This window comes from Symphodus melops, assembly GCF_947650265.1.
Source record: "Symphodus melops genome assembly, chromosome: 19".
NCBI classification, from domain to species: Eukaryota; Metazoa; Chordata; class Actinopteri; order Labriformes; family Labridae; genus Symphodus; species Symphodus melops.
In genome coordinates this window covers 6,599,040-6,618,700 of record NC_136709.1, presented here as the reverse complement: position 1 = coordinate 6,618,700, position 19,661 = coordinate 6,599,040, and the positions used below count along the sequence as shown (strand labels likewise).

Sequence of the window (19,661 nt, the reverse complement as noted above, 5' to 3'; positions counted from 1 at the left end):
GACTCCTTCCTGATTTAAATAGTTTATGTGCACTTGTGTTGTTAATAATCTCTACCCAGAGATGGAATAATATGACCACCTTTATTCAGCTTCCAGTTGAACAGTAATATTAAAATCAGGCCTTCTGAGTTAAAAGAAACTGCTATCTATTAAAATGATTTCATGTAAGCTTAAGAATGCTTTGGAAACATTCGGTTCTCGCAGCTTTCACAGAAGATAAATTACTGATTTGTAAGGCATCTTTTCATTCAGCAGCAAAGAAATGGTGCAGACTTACACAGAAATGTGCAAAGTCTGTTAAATTTGCCCTTTAAATTAACCCTAACCTGAAATTAAAAAAAAAAAAAAATGGAGCAGCCTCTAACAAGTCAAACCTCTGTCTGTCCTTGTTTGATGAAAACTAAAATAAAAAGGTTTTATTTTTAACAACATTTCTCTCAACCATTAATCAAATTTAATTCAGTTGGGAAGGTGTTTGGTTATGATGATACTACTACTACTACTAATAATAATAATGATAATAATGATAGGGTTATACTTTTTTTGTAATTCTTATTGAGGGAATCATTAGTGTCCTGTGGTCTAGAATTAAAATTCATATGAACTTTTTTTCACTGTTATTCCTAGTCTGAAAAATACTGCTTAAAGGTCCCATATAATGCCCTATTTTGGTGTTCATACAGCTATATTTCTCTACTTAAGTACGTTCACAATCGCTAATGTTCCAAAAAAGCGTCTATTTTTATGTAATGCTGCTCCATGCAGACTCTCATCTGCCTGTATTTCTAAAGCTCTGAATCCCCCACGCTCATGGTCCCCACGTGTGCAAAGTCTGGGGCGGCTGTGGCTTGGTAGAGTCGTTGTCTCTCAACTGGAAGGATGAGGGTTTGATACCCGCTCCTGCAAGCAACATGTCTGATGTGTCCTTGGGCAAGACATATTAACCCAAATTGCTCCCCCTGCTGCGCCAGGGGCTTGTGAATGTGTATGAATGGGACAGTAGCAACCACTGCCATCAGTGTGAGAAAGAGTGTGAATGGGTAGGTAAGTATGACGTGCGCTTTGAAGTCAGAAGACTAGAAAAGCGCTATGCAAGCTCAAGTCCATTTATCATTTATCATCTGATTGGTTAGCAGATCTGCTCTGTTGGTCAGTCATTTGGCATGGTTCTTGAAAAGGTTACGTCCCTTTTACCATATTGGGAATGCAGACTGTTGCTCTGAGCGGAGCAACATGTGCTTGCTTCAATGAGCCAACGGGTTTGGATAAGTGACAACACACTGGCAATTTTCAACAAGGGGGGATCATTTTAGGAGCATTTTATGCAGCTACTGCTATAGTAGGAGAAGCCACATTTCTGCTGACTTTTTTAAATTTATTTTTTATTGCACATCGATGTGCCTAAACATGCAGAAGACACCTGGAAAACTCACTAAAGAGCATGTAAAACCTGAAAAAAAAACGTAATATTGGACCTTTTAATTTTACACCAAAGACAACCTAAATGACATTACAGTATTATGGATTTGTGGCAAATGTTGTATACATTGTATTTTTTACTGTATTCAAAAACATAGTATTTATACAGTACCTGAGACTTTCTGAATGACCTCATTGACCTCCTTCATGAAAACCTTCTGCAGGAAGACCAGGTGGTTAAGCAGGTCAGTTGTCAGGTTGTGCTCAAATGAACCAATCTGTACAAAAGAGAAAAACAGAGAGGGAAAATAAAAATCACCAAAGGCTGCTGTGTTTATACAGTCTGGTGGCTTATTAGTGTTAATTTATGGTCATGGAAAACAAATGTGAAGCCCTCTAAGAGACATTTTACCTCAGCAACACATCGCAGGTAGTTGCCTTGAAGGTAGTTTCCTTGCTTTGCTGGGAAGTCATCAGGTCCCCAGCCCTGATCCGAGTGGCTCTCATGGTCCTCCATGATGTATTCCCCTGACATGGTGACTGGTGGCAGGGTGAGGCTTGCTGATGGTGGCATGGTGGACATGTCCACTGGGGACACCTTTGACTGGAAGCAAAGCTTGTGGTTTGGCAACTCAAAGGTGAAACTGGTTTGTGCCCCTGAACAGAGGAGAAGAAGGGGAAACAGTTGGGTTTATGTTAACTCCTTTTACAGTAACTGGACATACCCCAACATAGATACAAATCATAGGAAGACAAGTTTCATGAGCAATCATCTTGCAAATCAACGTCAGATCTTCTCTTAAACGCACCTGTCATGCCATGGCTCTTCATGCGACCCATTTTATACTCAGCTTTAAGTGAGGGCAAAAGGGCTGCCCCAATAGTGATGCCGTCCATCATAGCACTGAACTTAAGGACAATGGGCTTCTTCTCCAGGCCTTCAGGGAGCTGAGGGAACTCATTGGCTTCTACTGGGGTCTGATTGATGCTGGATGCTTTGTCAGAGGGTTGTGGGGTAGGGGTGTCCTCCCTATTTGGAGGCTGACTGTGAGGGGAGAGGAAACAAAAAAACATTCAGTTCATATTTGGCTCATTATCTACAAAGGTGTTGATTTAGAATATGTGAATATGCGCTCTTTGAAGTGTTTCTTTTTATGTTAATTCCGGTAAAATGGTTAGTCTTGTCGGCTTCAGTCCTATGATTTAAAAAAAGTACAGAACACACATCGAACCAACTCTCAAAATTGCTTTTACTGCTTTTATTAAGTTATATGTGTTTGTGTGATTATGCAAAGCTTTGCAGATACTGGCTCACATTCCTGTGAACATCCAACTGAAGTTGCTTAATATCCACAGCACAGCTACAACTCTATAAATATATTAACATAATTCAGAATGTTACCATGGAAACAAACCACACAGAAGCTTTGAAAGCAGTTAACTGGCAACCGTGTGGATGTGCTGCAGTTCCCTATCACAAATGATGAAAGCACTCCTTTGAGATAGTTGCAGGTGTGACATAAACATTTCAAAGATGTATTACTTTAATAGTGCAATATTGAGACTTGGTGCAAAAGATAAGGTGGACATACGTGTTTGAGGGCTGGCGGATAAGGTCAGAGATCTGTTTGGAGAGCTGGTGGGAGCTGCGGACCATCATGCTGTGCAAAGTAGCAGGGTGCTGAGGGATATTGATCATGATGGCCCCCACTTTGAATACAGCTGCATTGTTTGTCTTCAGTCCTCTCTGGGCGCTGTACAATGCCTGCGACTTGGCGATGTTGCATTTGACCACGGTTCTAAAATGCAAAAGCAAAACCCGATAAGCAATATGTCTCTCTCGAGTTCCATGAAATGTGAACGGACGCACAATTTCAGTGGTAAAACAACATGCAGATTCAGGACATCATTTAGTTTATGGATACAATTCAACAGGAATAATAATGACACATGAATGGAATAAGGATTTGTACATTATAATGGATGATTGCGAGGTCTTTTCATACAAAGAAAGAATGTGACCCTGACTTGTAGAAAATACAACATGACATTACAGGATTGTCATGTTGTATTACACATTATGAGATGGCTTATGAATGAGTTACTTAAAATACTGAAATATTAGACTGTCAAATATTTCTGTATTTTTGAAACAGGTAAGTAGAAGAGATGTACACATCACTTCAACATCAAAAAGGAATGGTAACTGGTCACTGTATCCAGGAAGTGGGCTTTAAACATACACACACACCAGAGCAAGGAAAGTCATGAGCGACTCATGAAAATATACATGATTGAATCAGACAAATGAAGGATGAGCAACCAGGGCAGCTGTGTTTCTGATATATTCATGAGATGAACCCTGAAGTGCAGCAAAAACATACAGAAACTCTTGTTTAGCTGTGCTGGTGGGAGATGTTGGGAAATCCTCCAGTCTTTGCAAGTTGTCAGAAAAGAAAAGACAAGGAATATACAAGGAGACAAGTGTGAAACAGATCTTTGGCAGCGAAAGGTTAAGACAGTTTTCCACAAGCAAGAGGCCAATTGGAGGGACGTGGTTAGCTGTGAGGGACATCCTCCCTTGCTTTTGTTTTGGAGACAAAAGCAGAGTGCAAGTTACATGGTTGGGACATTATCTAAATATAGTGACAACAAATCTAACCAGGTACATGTAGTTGTTATACAACTAACTGTTGTTATTAATATTCTTAGTCGTAAACACTCTTTTCTACCTACACCTGAATGTTGGGCAATTTAATAAACCAGCTACAACTGGTAGGTGCCAAATTGTCCTGCATTTAGAAATTCAAAGAGTTGAGTGCAGCTGGGTGCAAACAGTATGCTAATAGGATTAGGTGGTAGTTTCAAGCTTACACTGACTGAATGCATCTCTTAATAAAAGTTAGATGAAAAAAAAGGCTCCTAATGAGCCTTAAAGATCTGCAGTGAATCGAAGCATGCCGTAGATACATCAGTCAGTCTGAGTGTATGACTACAAGGCTGATAATAAACCTGATTAGGTTAGTTTTGTTCTGGTTAAAACACTTGGAATTAAAAACACAAACTGCTGGCTGGACTAAAGTTGGTAATTGGCCCTGACTTAATCCTGAAGCTTTTTAGTTTGAACTCTGGGGCTTTTCAGATTGACTTGGCATTAAAGCATCAAAGTGCAAGTCTTTCTTTTTTTGTTGTTGTGCAAGGCCCAGATAGGTGCTTTTCTTTCTTTTCACTTAATATTTGGATACCAGTAACTATCTTAAAAAGCAATTAACTATTTTAAAGAACTTGTAATTAACTGTAACTGTTTACCCCAAAAGTTCAATATACACGGTAACTACAACTAAAATAAAAAATAACAACTAAAAACACCAAAAATATGAAATCATGATAAAAAGGTAATTTTTAACATCATATTTCAATTAAGAAACTCAAATCCGCCAAGGTTAAGCATCGACACAATGTACCCTGAAACTCAATGAATAACTGCAGTAGTTTTCCTTTGATTCCTGAACGATCAGCACATTTAAAAGATTTGGCACGTACTGGATGTCAGGTGTTATTCCCTCCAGCAGAACGATGTTAACCCCGCCTATGTGAGCGGATGCACACGTCTCAGTCATTTTCTGGTGCAAGATATCTGTGAACAAATGAAAGACAAATGAAATCAAACAAAACAAAAAGGAAGCAAATCATTTCTGTCTACCTTAATTCAGACATTAAATGCATCACATTTTGTGAAGTCACTTGAAACATGTTTTTTTTCTGGGAGATTTTAGATGTTAATACTTTAGAAAACTGTCAGGTCGAAGACTGCAAAAGTTTGAAATAAAAAACTGTCTATCAAGCTTGACTGATCTCAGACATTTATTACAACAACTCTGATCAGGATTTTCTCTTAAACCAGCAGGAAGAGCACGTGCACAGGTAGCCAGATCACATTAAGTGACAACGTAAAACAAATCAATAAAGAGCTTCATAAATAAAAAAGAGAGTATCAACAAGTAGAGCCCACACAAATCCTCACCTTTCATCTTTTCCTTCAGGGTGAAACTTCCATGAATCTTCTTTAGCTCAGCCTCCATGGTCAGCCCTCCGATGTCGGCCTCTAGGTGGGTGCGATTCACCATGCCAATGCCAAACACGATGAGGGTGACGTGCTGGGGCTCAGAGCTCACCAGGCTCCGCCGTCGCCCCCCTGCACCCAGAGGTTTGTTGGGGGTGGCAGGTTCTTGCTGCTCGTTCTCAAAGATCACTTTACAGAAAGGCTCTGCGGAACGAAGTCCACCTTCTGCAGAAGGAAAATGCATGACGTAAAGTTGTTCAGTAAAAATACAAAAATAAATCATTGTAGATGTCGAACAAAAAATATTTATGGCATCAGAAGAAACCCATTTGCATGAAAGAAAATCAATCTCACAAATAGAGCGCCTGACATAATCAACATCTTTTCTAAATGTGTATGACAGCAAACAGAAATTAATTCAGAAAAAAAAGAGATAAAGGAGAATAAAAAGATATGACTTCTCCAAGGCCATAACTTTGAAACTAATGTGTAAAAGGAAGGTAAAAAGGAAAAAAAAGCACAGTAAAGCAGAGAGGGATGAATGGGTGGGACAACAGATGGAACTTCAAAAATGGGCGTCTCTGCTGGAAGCTGATTCCCACCTGAAAGGCAATTCTCTGGGGAGCTTTTCTCCAGGATTCCAGTGGGATCCGAGATGAGGGAGTAGAAGTTGAGCAGCTTGTACATGTTCTGCCAACATTCTGCCGATGGCTCGCTCTGCTCTGACACTGTGATGGAGTCAGAGTCATCCATCTGGATAGTCATGTGGTCGGCCACGTCACGGGACCCCTTCCTTGACACCTGAAGAAGTGACAAAATATTTCACATTATACAACAAATAGAAATGTCAAAATATGTGTGTCAAGAAGACCGAAACAAATAATGACATCAACATAACAGGAAAGTTAATCATTATATTTACACAGAGATTTGTAAAAGCCTGCTTATACTGAACACAGATGATTTCGGGAGAGTTTCGTCGTCTGGACACCAGAATGTAACAAAAACCAAGCCTTATTTTCTTACAAGATATTACACACACAGCTTAACAGACATTAAAAAATGTTGTTCCTCAATAAATATCAACCACTCTAGTTTTGTGATTTTAACCCAAGAACACTGTTGCTAAAATTAGTAAGACCATCACTAATGTCAGGTGATTTTTACCCGATATAACATGCACAAAAAAAAAAAAATCAATAATCAAAAGGTGAAAATACATGACAAATTACAGTAGTTTTTTTTATTTTTATTGTCAACTGTGCCATGTCTCACAAATTAAAAAACAAAATACTATGTTCTGGAATTCCAAATCTTTCAGTAATTTTGACTTTTTAACTTTCAAAATTACTGAATAATTTGGAATTCAAGAACAAAAAATCCTTAAAAAAATTATGAAACTGCAAACTTGGTCTTTGGTCCACCCATTCCTGGGACATGTGAGACTTCAATGGTGCAGGCACATTCTTCTTGACACACAGCTGCAGGTGAGAGTAACTATTGCTGGGTGAAATTCACCTGAATACATGCCTGAAACCCTACACTTTAAAAGACAACAAAGCTGAAGCTAACCAGGGACCCATGACACTTAGACAATATAATGAAAATCCTGTTTATATGGTTTGCTAGGGCGATAGCGTTCTAGGGTAGGAAACATGTCAATAAATGGTAGTTATATCTGTAGAAGTCTGTCAGTGGACTTTTCTTATTCTCTTATTTTTATCTTAAAAAATGTAGACTTCAAATAACGCAGGTATCAAGTTTACTCTCTGCATAAGCTAATAAACCCCTTTGACTTATTTTGGAAGATTTGAGTCATTTGGTTGACTGTTTGGTTTTATTTTTCAAAAAAAGACACCTCAAAAGTGTAAAATAATGTCTCTGAATTAAAATTACCTTAGACGTGCGTCGCTCTGAACGCCCTAAGGAACTGCGTCCTCGTGGCTCCCTTCTCCCTAATGTGTCCATTCCTGATGGCGGCCCGTTAGGAGGTAAACCTCCAGGAATGCCTGCACTTGCACCAGCTGCTCCCCCCGCAGCACTCAACCCTCTCTTGCTCTTTAAGGTTTGAGTTCCGCTGCGTCCTGCTCCATTGAGGCTTCCACGGGAACTGCGGCTGAAGTCTGAAGACCTGAAGTAGCGGTAAGGCCGAGCCTTGAAGGTGGGTGTGGGAGAGGCTGAGCCGGCAGTGTAGCGGCTCAGCTTGATATCAGTCTGCGTGGCTTTAATGTCATCGATCATGGTGCTGAACTGGTGGATGAGGCGCACCAGGGCCATGTCGACGCGCTGGCTGATAGCCTGGCAAGCAGTAGTGAAATCACAGTGGAATGTGTTGTAGTGGCGGCGGTTGAGGTCATGGAAGGAGAGTGGCGCTGCAGTGGGACCCTGTGGAGCACTGGCCGACTTCTCCATCACCACTGCATTCAGGCTGAATGTCTCAATTAGCAGTGCTGGCTTAAACTCCAGCGGAGGAAGGTTGACCATGCCTTGTCTAAAGACAGAGTGATATACAGTACTTGTGTTTAGAGCGACGTCAACACTTGAACATAATACCAAGGAATTATGAATGTAACTCTGAAATTCCATAATCATGTGGTATTGTTGCAACTTCCATGTGTTTTTGATTGAAGATGTGTTTTACCTCCGGGATCTTTTGTTTTTCCGGTCTTTGGAGGTGTCCGAGTCGACAATGTCTGCTCTGAGACACTCAAGGTTCCCAGAAAAAGACAGATGCTCCCCAAAATACATCTTGTAACTAAGAGGAGTGGTGTCTTGGGCCTGAATGCCTGTGTAGCTCAGCAGAGGCTTAAAAACAACCTGAGGGTGAGAAACAGAGAGCATAGAAAAATTAAAACACTATTATTATTTTTTTTTTAGAGGTTATTAGTCATCTGAGTAGTGATTCTTACACATACTGTAGATCCTCATGCAAGAAGAGGGACATGTCAGGTGAAGACATACAAAGTGTAATCTACCATACCCTGATGTTTAGTAAGGGTGTTAAAATTAATTAATTGCGGACGACAACGATTCTGCATCAACATGGTGACAGAATTATTTCTTGTAGATTTTCAGTCTGCAGCTAACCTATATAATCTATTTATTTGGGTTTACAATTTAAAGAAACTGTTGATATTGATTTCTAAAGCACTTTCTAAATGATAGAAAAGAAGTTCATATGTACAAGTGCTTGTCTTCAGTGTTAAATAATTAGACATGACGCAGGTTTTTAAATAGTAAACAGATTTGTCCGATTCTGAAAAAAGAAGAAGAAAGAACCGCATGCATGTCGAGTTTAAGATTAGACAGAAGCAAGCAAATATGGACAAGTGTATTTGCAGCACCTGAGCATCTGCCAGCTGAACAGCAGCTGGACACTGGTTGCCCTCCTCAATGTCAGCAATGTCGTCCTGGCTTGTGCTATGCTGGGAGTGCTGGGAGTGGGTTCCATCCAAGGTATTCTGGTCACTGGAGAGCACTGTGTTGAAGTCTGACGCTGAGGGGATTGTGGGTAGGTTACATGTCCCACCTAAGGAAGCAGAACAGAGGTTTGGGATGGGATGTGATCTAACACCAATGATCAAGGAAGCTCGTCATGGGGTTTATTCTAGCTTTTACACAACACTCTCCATCCATGTGGATGATTCCAAATGTTGGTAACACTGAAATTGAGTGGGAGCTAAGAGGAAATAATGGAAAGGAAGGAGCTGCGCTATGAACGTTTAATACAACTCGCCAACATCACAAATATGTTGACTAGGAAGGTAGCAGTAACAAAACTATGTATGCATCACAACAACTCTGCTGCAGCCAGTAGCACACATGTAGAGAGACTACCACTTAATATCTAACATCAGCCCATTTCGATGAACACCAGACTAGCACGGGTTAAAGTTGGCGTACTGTATCGGTGCATTCTTATTTTACAGCTGTCAGCGGGTGCTTGCATCATAGCTACTGAGTAAGTCTACATTTTCAACAAATAAAAACCTGAATAATTTGTTATATGGTAGAAAGTTTCTATATATGATGGATTTAAAACAGTTCAATAAAATTCTGTTTTCTTTTTGTTCCATTAAGCTATTTTGCCTCAGCATGAACGAAAGCTAACCTTATCAGCACATCAGTAACCATCACGTTTTAAGGTGTTTCTGCAGGATAGACTGACAGAGGAAGAAGAAGCTATTGAACTAACTAAAGGGGGGAAAACACGTCTATATATCGCTAACTAGTTCACCAACACAGAGTCACCATCCCTAACCTTCTGGACTGTTAACTGTCGGTAGTGGTTGGTACTGGTAGTGGTGGATGACAGGAGAATCCAGTGACTCTAGTTAAATAATAACATTACATTTACATTTAATGGAAGTTATCAGCTGTTAAACTCTCTGTTTTAGGAGAATGGTACATTTGCATTATAAATAAAATGACAAAGGACACAGACATATGTTCACATAAATTAGCCAAACTCTAAGTTTTATATTTGTTTACAATTAATGAATGATCATAGTCAAGTGATCAATACCCCTCCCAACTGGAGCCCACAGATTCACCTGTCTGGAGGCTGTTGTGCTGGGAGCGGTTAACGGGGGACTCCTGGACTCCTGCCCCAGTCCTGTTGCCGACAGCATTTGACATCCAGTTGTAAAAGCTGACGGAGGCGGGCTCAGACAGCAGTGGGTGCTCAGTCAACATATCTGTTCCTATGCTGTTTCCTGAGTCCCAGGAGACAGAAGGTAAGAGCACATTACATCACGGAGGAAACTTCCAACTGAACGTGACACCAATGCTGAATGCTGTTCACGAGAAACTTCACCTTACATCACAGAGAAACGTGGTTCATATTCACTTGAATTGTTTTGTTTTTACTCTCAAAAGTGTACAAGTCAATAACTCATTAAAGACTGATTCTATAAATGTGTAGAAGCTAGCTAGAAGGAAGATCACATTTGTGTTTTTTTATTATTTACACTATTGAGCAGCAGATGTCAGCCTTGTACCAAAAGTGAAGCAGGCCTTTAAATGTAACTAAAAGAGCATGACCAGATCCCAGGCATGAGTACCTGTGCGAGTGAGGGAGCTGCTCTTTGCAGCAGCTGCGGCAGCAGACGGTTCATTCCTCTGGGGCATGCCCTCTAGCAAGTTGTGCAGACTGCGAAAGCTGCCCGTCAGGTTGCTTAGGAGGCTTTCCTTCCTGGGGCTGTCCTTGGCTGGCAGACCTGCGCGGCTCACATGGGCCGGTGAGTCAGCTGCTGTGTCACCACTGGTGTAGCTCAGAGACTGGTATGGATGGGAGCCCTGGGTGTGACCAATGTACAAATTACTTAGGAGTTCTTTTATGGCATTTTATTCCATGTTGTATATACCTTATTCTTTTACATGTATATTTCTTAAGAGGAAGTATACTGCTGTTTTAGTTACAATTATATTTCATTGCGCCATAAAAGCTATTCAAATTCTTTGAATTTGTAAACTACTTGGCACTACACTCAATTAAGGTAGGGAATCTTTGGGTGGGTCAACTTCGATTTGATGCAGAATCTATTTCTGATTCAAAATTATTCCGGATTCAAAGTCTATTTAGGAATTAGTCCCTACTAAAGGATCTACTCCAGTCATCTGTGAGACTGGCTACATTTCTTGATGCTTTATTTGGCATTCTAATGAGTTAAAGAGCTAGCTTCAGCACTTAGCAGTGAGTGATTACCAGTGCAGTGAGTTGCACCGCTTTCAGAAGTTTTTCTCTATCTCTTAATAAATACTCTACTGTATATTAAATGATGCAGTATCAGAACAAAATTGGATAATGTTCAGTTGATATGACACATTTGATGACATGCCTAGGGTCTCTGGGAACTTTACAATTGGTAATTGGAAAACAGTGATGCACAAAGTGTACCTTTATCCTTAGTGCAGACTCGTTGTGTGCGTGGGACTTGGACAGTTTCCTCATGATCTCCACACCGCTTACGGGGCCTGAGTTTCCTTCTTTGGGTGGGGGGCGGCTGCATGCTCCCTCCAGCAGCATGGTGTGTTCACTCACTGTGGCTTCACAATAATTACATCAAATAAAACTCCTGGAAGAGCTGTATGACTGCTACTAAACCAAAATATAAACATATAGTGCATACACAAAAGGTCATGATCAGAATTCTATAAACACCCTGAAAAATGGAAGTCCCCACCTGCATCAAATTCAAATTCAGCTCCATCCGCACTGGTGTCACTCTGCAGTGCAGCGCCGTTGTCCAAGCCTAAAACTGTCTCGACCAGGTTCTGCTGAGGCTCCTTAGGCTTAGTGAGCTGATTTGGCCTCATGAGACCAATAGCTTTGAAGCCCTGAGTAACCACGATGAATTTCATCCATTGCCTAGCCAAAGCAACCAGACCCTTTTTTAGAGTCACAAGTGCTGGAACTCCGTCATTCTGGGATGAAAAGGAGAGGGTTGTATAAGTGCCAGTGATAAATTAACTCGAAGCAGTAAAGGAGCGCCCAAAAGGCTACTTTAAATTAATTGTTAGGCTTAAATGAAACCACATAGCATATATTTTTGCAGCCATTTAACTGTAAAGGATGTAGTTTTAGGGTTCCCCCTGCATTAGACATGATAAAGAAGACGCTCTTTAAAGACTTCATATTTACCATGGTGGCCTCCTCAATGACTGAATAGTCAGCCTGCTGCAGATATCGATGAAGGATGTTGCAAAGCATACAGGAGGGATTCTCATGCAAGTAACGAGCTCGTTTAGTCACTCGGTTGTACTTGCTTCGGATGGGGATGTGAATACTCTTTTTCTGATGGGGAGCGATCAAAAAAACAAACAAAAAAACAGTGTAACTGTCAGGTTAGGGAATCCTTTAGTTTTACAAATCAGATCAAAAGAAATCGGCACTGATTTCATTCATTTTCAGAGAATATTGGATAAACGTGATATTTGTTTGAGCCTACAGACGTACTGCTTACCTCTAAAGCTTCTGTCATGATGCAGCCCATGACAGCACACACTCGTAGTGTGCCCTCCATGTCCAGTTTACGCAGAGAAGATTTGAGCTGGTCAATGGGAACCAACCAGGCTCCAATGGCAGGTGTGGCAGTGCTCAACAGATTCAGTTGCCTTTAAAGGAGTCATAGGATAATGAATCAACAATTAACCGTTCATCTACACAACAACTAATATATTCATATATTTAGGATTTACATCTGTTTTGGACATTATACTTAAGACATTCACTTTGACTGACCATTGTGTCAATAAGTTTAGCCCCTTTTTTTCTCAGCTTAAGGGAGGCGAGAATAGAATTTCTTTCTCAAAAGCATCAAAAACCATGATGTACTGGGAAAGCCGAGTTAGAATAAATACTCTTGCAGTTTGATCAGTTTGATGACCTGTGATTCTGGCAGGTCTGCACCAGCAGCAATGCTGACAGCATGATTCTCATTAAAAAACCCTCTCCAAAAAAGTAATACTCTCCCCAGAAGACTTTCACTTCTTTCACAACACTTGCACAAACAGCATCTTTGTAGTAAGCTTTCAGTACTCCAGCCAGACATCGGTGAATTATGGTTGCTTTCCATTTAAAAAGATCTACCGTACTTATTCAAAACATGGCTCATGTTTCGTGACGTGCCCCAGATAAAAATCCCTTTGTAGATAGCAATGATATCTAATAAAAAACGAGGTCATTTGTAATGTTTATGTAATGTGCAATAATGTTGAGTTAACACCAGACACAAGCTAATACAGTTTAACACACTCCACAGACTCTATATTTCATAGGAAAAGCTCGACACATTTTATCCTGATATCCCACCAGTGTGTAACTGATGTAAATCTCAGATAGGTACTCTAGCACATTCTTTCTGGGCATGTAGTAAACTTCATGTAACATGTATGCTAACTATTAAATTATAGGAATACTGTTTAAGTACTAACAGATAGCAGACTATTATTTGGGCTAGGTTCAGAAGGCTAGGTTTGTCTCTAGGAGTGGAGAGGAAGACACTGAACACAGGTTCGCTTTTTAGTGATATACTGTATATTATAATTGTGAACAAACATTAAGCAATACAAAAATAAGAATGCGAATGGCCATTCGTCAAACAACAGTATGTACAAGTAAATATGTTATGTAAACATTGATGGATAATTATGGCTCACAGAGGCTGGTCCACAAAAATACCCAAAAAAAGAGTTCAAGGTTTGCCTGTATGGTAAGCGCTACCACAGCTCAACGGCCCCACGACTGAGTGTCCAGTGGGGGAAAAGTCCATGTGTGAGTGAGTGAGTGAGTTGTGGGCCGTTGGTGAGCTGCGAGGGGGACAAACCAAGAAGCGGGAAGAGGGTTGCTGCACAAAAGAGCCTCCTACCAGCCCGGCCTGAGCAGTGGAGGTTCAGTTGGTTAGGTTCCAGCACAATCTTTGGGCCTCATGCCAAGATTAGGCTCTAGCTCGCCATCGACCTGGCCAATTCTGCGTTTCAATCAGTCACGGCTCGGTTTCACATGCTCGCCGGCGGTAGTCGGCTCCTGCAGCAACTTTTCCAGCGTGTGCCCCTCTCGCTCCTCCTGCTGCCAGCCGCAGCTGGGTTTCTATTTGTAATTAGGAGCGCACGTCCGTCACCTGACGGCGTGACGTGATGACGTACAACGCACTACATTATAAAAAGGGATAAATAAATGAATGCAGGTTTTCCACCTGGGTTACACCCTCCCCCCTTTAGACCATGCAACTCCTGATGCATGCTAAACATCATAAACACAAGGTTGCATAAGGTTAGCTGCTGCAGCAGTACTAAGCACTCTGCTATAAGCATCGACAAAGCCATGAAACAATGTCTGTACGACCGAAATAAGCGGATTACCTAATGCCGCATATTGAAGGCGACTAGGAGGCTGACGCTGCCGAACAGAACGTCTGACGACAGGACTCGATTCTACGACCGGGTCAGGTAAGTTTGGAGCTTCGACCGATACTGTGGGTGGACTGAGCAATTGCTCATTTTGGCTAGGTGACGTCTCTGCTTGGTCAGGGAGCACTGGTTCTTCAACTGGAAGATTTCCAGGAACACAGGTAGGTGGTGTTCCTTCAGGTTCAGGTAAGTATTCACCAGGCTCAAGCTCTTCTCTCACAGGTAAAGAAGCTTCAGACTCAGCAGAGGACTCCCCATCGGCAGGTAAGTCCACAGTTCCGGGAACAGGATTCACAGAGGACACAGGTGAAACAGCAGCCCTGGGTAAAGGCTGCAAACTGAATCCAGTAGAAGGTTCAACAGGTGAACTGTGGAACTGGAATGTGGCTGGCTGGATCTGGACTTGAAGCACATTCCATTCATCCACCTCCTCAACCAGGTCTTCAGTGTGATCAACACTAGCTGGTTTCTGGCTCCGGGTTTGAGGACGACGTGGGGGTGTAACTGGCACAGGATCTGGATTGCCACATGCTGGCAGGAAGGAACATGGGAGGAGTAAATCCCGATGTAGCGTACGAGTTGGTCCATCTGCCCTGCTCTCAGGCCGCACTGTGTACACGGGCAGGTCTCCAGCACGCTTCACAACAACATACACATCTCGCTCCCATTTGTCTTCAAGCTTGTGTTTGCCACGAAGTCTGACATTGCGCACCAAAACTCTATCACCTTCCTCCAGACTTGACGGAGTGACTCGCTGATCAAAGCGGGCTTTATTTCTTTCACCAGACTTTACAACATTTTTTGAAGCAAGGTGGAAATCTGGACCGCAGGTTCTCAACGTACTGGGAATGAGAAGTGGACTGATGGTCCTGCACAGGCAAGCCAAAAGCTAGATCTACCGGAAGACGTGGTGAACGGCCAAACATTAGCTCGTATGGTGTAAAGCCAGTGACATCGTTCCGGGTGCAGTTGTAAGCGTGTACGGTTTTACGTAGTCCTTCCATCCAGCTTTCTGCTTGTGCTCCAGCGTACCCAGCATGTTGAGCAGGGTGCGGTTGAATCTCTCAACTGGGTTTCCCCGAGGTTGGTAAGGGGTGGTTCTAGTCTTTACAATCCCAGCGAGTTGGCAAAGTTCTTTGATCAACTTCGACTCAAAATCGGTCCCTTGATCCGTGTGGAGGCGTTCTGGTATCCCATAGAACACAATGAAGTTCTCCCATAGACATTTTGCCACTGTCTTTGCCTTCTGGTTTGCTGTGGGAATAGCTATTGCAAACTTTGTAAAATGGTCCGTGAGGACAAGAATGTCTTTTGTATTACTTTGATCCGGTTCAAGTGACTGGTAATCCATGCAAAGCAACTCTAGGGGCGAGTGGTCTTGATGTTAACAAGGGGTGCTGATCGTTCAGGGAGTGCCTTGCGTCTCACACAACGGTTGCAGGTCTTAATTTTGGTTTCAATGTCAGATGCCATGCGAGGCCAGAAAAACCGGGAGCGCACAAGGTTTAAGGTTCGCTCGATGCCCATGTGACCCATGGTCATCGTGCAAGCTTGTGAACACGACTGACCTGAGCTCCTCTGGTAACACCAGTTGGAATGAGACTTGTTCTCCGTCTCGCCTCCTTCGGTACAAGATACCCTCTTGCAGCTCGAGGCGGGTCACCTCCCTCAGCAACAGCACAAGGTCCAGCAATTCCTGTCTTGCCGTTGGGGGAACCTTCTCCCCAGTCTCCATCTAGTGGATGACCTCTCTTACTACTGCATCAGCACGCTGCTTTTCCTTGAGGTCCAGGTGCGACAGGGAAGGAACAACTGGTAGACCATGGAGGTCCTCGCTGGCATAGCAGTCAGGAACGGCTTTAGCCGACAGGCTCAGGGACTCGACCAAGGCGATGGGACTCTCCGCCAAACTGTTGGGCTGACAGGTGACAAGACCACGGAGGCAGATGGCAGAAATAATGTCTGGGTCGAGTTCTTCCGATTCACCAGGTTCAATGACTCGCTCTTCGGTGAACTTATTGATTAGGTCCCAATCTTTCTGTAACATCGTCAGGTCAGCAGGGTGGCCGTGAGGGCGTCGAGATAAAGCGTCAGCGTCGAGGTTCTGCTTCCCGGCTCGATATTGCAGCTTGAAAGTGTAGGTGGACAGGGCGGCAAGCCATCTGTGACTCGCGGTGTCCAACTTCGCTGTTGTTAACAGGTAAGTGAGCGGGTTGTTGTCAGTCACTACCACAAAGTTGGCTCCGTACAGGTAGTCGTGAAACTTTTCACACACACTCCACTTCAGCGCAAGGAATTCTAATTTATGTGCAGGATACCTCGACTCACTTGCTGACAGACCACGGCTGGCATAGGCAATTACTGTAAGCTGACCCTCTTGTTCCTGGTACAAAGCTGCTCCGAGCCCAGTGGTGCTGGCATCGGTATGTAGGATGTATTGCAGCTTCGAATCAGCAAAACCAAGGACTGGGGAACTGGTCAACTTCCCAATGAGCGTTTCAAACGCTAGCTGGCAGGCAGGGGACCATCGCTCTCCGAAGGGCTGTTTTGGTTCCTGGGTGTTTACTGGACTGGACTTTTTCTAGGCCTTGGAGGTAGGTGTATAGCCATGCGTCAAATCATTGAGGGGTTTTGCAATGGCAGAGTACCCTTTGATGAACCTCCGGTAATATCCAGCGAAACCTAGGCATGACTTGAGCTCTTTCAAAGTTCTTGGAATTGGCCAGGATTTCAGAGCAAGGATCTTGTCTGGATCAGTCTCGACTCCCTCCTCCGAAACAATGTGTCCCAGGTACTTAACAGATGTCGGCGGCGGTAGTCGGCTCCTGCAGCAACTTTTCCAGCGTGTGCCCCTCTCGCTCCTCCTGCTGCCAGCCGCAGCTGGGTTTCTATTTGCGCGCGTCCGTCACCTGACGGCGTGACGGCGCGACGTGATGACGTACAACGCACTACATTATAAAAGGGATAAATAATTGAATGCAGGTTTTCCACCTGGGTTACATTCAGTAATATTAGAATTGTATTTTTCAGTTTCATTCTGAGGCTTTTGGTAAGAACTTAGTCCCCTGCCCCATGGTAGCGATCCTGGGGGCCACAAGTGTTGTTTCCTCTGCCAATAAACCTAAAAGAAGAACCTTTCTATCTGGGAAGGTGATTGCAAAAAAAGTGATTTTACGTTTATGGAAAATGGATTCCGTGCCTTCATATCATTTCTGGCTGGGAGAATTGTCAAATACTTTACATCTGCAAAGACTGAGATTCTCCAATGAAGATAGAGGAGACAAGTTTGAAAAAACGTTGGACCTGATACTGAATGACCTTAAAAATCTGAGGCATTTTATTGTATAAAACCTCACTGTGCAAATGAGTATGTGATTTTGTATTTGTCAAATTAATTTATCTTAACTACTATTAGACTTTTTTTGTTTACAGTACATAACTATGGCCATAGTATATTGTTGCTGTGATCAAAGATGCGCAGTGCTCTGTATGTTTTGAATGTTAGGTGTTATTGTTAGGTGTTCTTTTCTTTCCCCTCTCTCTTTTTTTCTTTTAATTGACAATCAAACACACACACATATATATATATATATATACATATATACATATATATATATATACATATATATATATATAATTAAATGGTGTTAATATGCAATGCAAAGGAGAGTGCACAGCTTGCCAAAATGTTGGTAAGTTTCAGAAAAGTCTTTACCATAAAGGTAGCAAATACAAAGTAAGAATGACCTCAGGAGTCACAGGGGATTAACCAAGAACTTCCCATGAACTATATATTTACATATTTAAAGTTATGCCCATGAAGTCATACCTTGAGATGGCCTGTGAAGGTGAACGCACATTAGTGGGAGCAGCAAAGCTGAACCAGATCTCTCTGATGGTCAGCTTCATGCTGCTGGAGTCCGGAGGTGGGGGCATGAGGGGAAGGTCTTTCTTTAGGTCGTCCGATTCCACCCCTTCATCCTACAGAGTACAACACGATATGACAGGAGGATGAAACTGAAGGGGCCTCACTGATGACAGTGATGCATCTATGTCACAGATGTACTACCATCCTCTGACTGGAAACCAAAACAAGTGTCAACATAATGGCTGATTTTGAAATATGTTGTTTAATCCCCTTCTTCTTTTAGGACAACCTGAATGCTTTAAATAAATATACATCTTTGATTTAAAGTTAGACAATGATTGTTGAGCTTAGTATACAAACATGCAGACATGCAGAGAAAACAAGAAGTCCACTCAAGGAATATTGATTTTGTCTTTCGTAAGTGAAAGTTTGTGGTCAGCCAGCAAAACAAACAAATGAGGAGTTCAATTATGTGGCAGACTCAAAAAAACAAACTTCAGGTTGTTCTGGTTTTTAAAGGGTATGGTGGATTTCTAAATGCATTTTATCCCCAAATCAACCTCACATTAATGAAGAAATCTTTTCACACCTGATCATCGGAGTCTGAGTGTTCATTCACATCAGAAGCAGGACCGATGGTGTCATTTGGCAGGTTGTCATCAGAGACATCAGTGCTGTATCCACTGCCTGTCTGTGAGCCAGTCGAACCGTTGGACTTAGACATCCCAGTCTTACCCCCAGTTTCTGAGCGCCCCATCACACCAAATGCATTGTAAAGAATGGCCCCTGACTGACGGCCTCCTGAAACATGAAGTGGAAAATGTCAATAAACAAAGGAATTTCAAGATGTCCTTTTAAAAAATGCATCTTTATTTTCTTTTTCATATCTGTAATCTCAATGTAAGTCGTGAATTCTGCTCAAGAGTTTCGAATTGTTTACCTTTGACTGTGAGGTTCTCTATGCCACATTCAAACATGATCCAGCCCCATTTCTCAAGAGTAGAACGTCCAAGATCTCCTACTGTGGCCTGAGTATCCGTTTCATCCACAAGTGAAAACTCTTCCATTTCCTCCAAGCCAAACAGCACTTTGGACTTCTCAAAAGGTATTGCAGTGATGGCACATGTGCCTATGTCTGGAAAAGAGGCATATACAATGTTGGTTTTGTACCATTCAATGTATTCTTTTGAAAAAAAGAAAAAAATAATAATACTTGAAAAAGGGGAACCTAATCTTAAAGAAGATCATTTAAAATGATGTCATGCTACCCAATATGCACTGAAGTCAAAAGATTTAAGCACTTGCCTGATACTGTCTGGAGACATCTTATATTCCTTTAATCATGTGTGTAAGTATCTTATAAGAGATAAGGCAACCATTTATTTATTCATTCATTCATTC

The 19,661-nt window shown here is 42.1% G+C and overlaps 1 protein-coding gene across 1 annotated transcript in view; it reads right to left on the bottom strand.

Annotated features, from left to right (window-relative positions):
- Positions 1-19,661, bottom strand: part of kiaa1109 (KIAA1109) — a 78,775-nt gene that overhangs the window by 21,600 nt on the left and 37,514 nt on the right. Inside the window, exons 37-56 of the mRNA XM_079370435.1 lie at positions 19,201-19,395; positions 18,850-19,061; positions 18,222-18,373; positions 12,448-12,598; positions 12,126-12,278; positions 11,668-11,908; positions 11,382-11,530; positions 10,546-10,780; positions 10,036-10,197; positions 8,827-9,011; positions 8,124-8,299; positions 7,379-7,973; positions 6,085-6,283; positions 5,444-5,707; positions 4,963-5,056; positions 3,804-3,854; positions 3,012-3,218; positions 2,229-2,464; positions 1,832-2,076; positions 1,592-1,697 (exon numbers count right to left, since the gene is read on the bottom strand). Of these exons, the coding sequence (XP_079226561.1) occupies positions 1,592-1,697; positions 1,832-2,076; positions 2,229-2,464; positions 3,012-3,218; positions 3,804-3,854; positions 4,963-5,056; positions 5,444-5,707; positions 6,085-6,283; positions 7,379-7,973; positions 8,124-8,299; positions 8,827-9,011; positions 10,036-10,197; positions 10,546-10,780; positions 11,382-11,530; positions 11,668-11,908; positions 12,126-12,278; positions 12,448-12,598; positions 18,222-18,373; positions 18,850-19,061; positions 19,201-19,395 (4,008 nt within the window). The remainder of the gene's footprint in view (positions 1-1,591; positions 1,698-1,831; positions 2,077-2,228; positions 2,465-3,011; positions 3,219-3,803; positions 3,855-4,962; positions 5,057-5,443; positions 5,708-6,084; positions 6,284-7,378; positions 7,974-8,123; positions 8,300-8,826; positions 9,012-10,035; positions 10,198-10,545; positions 10,781-11,381; positions 11,531-11,667; positions 11,909-12,125; positions 12,279-12,447; positions 12,599-18,221; positions 18,374-18,849; positions 19,062-19,200; positions 19,396-19,661) is intronic.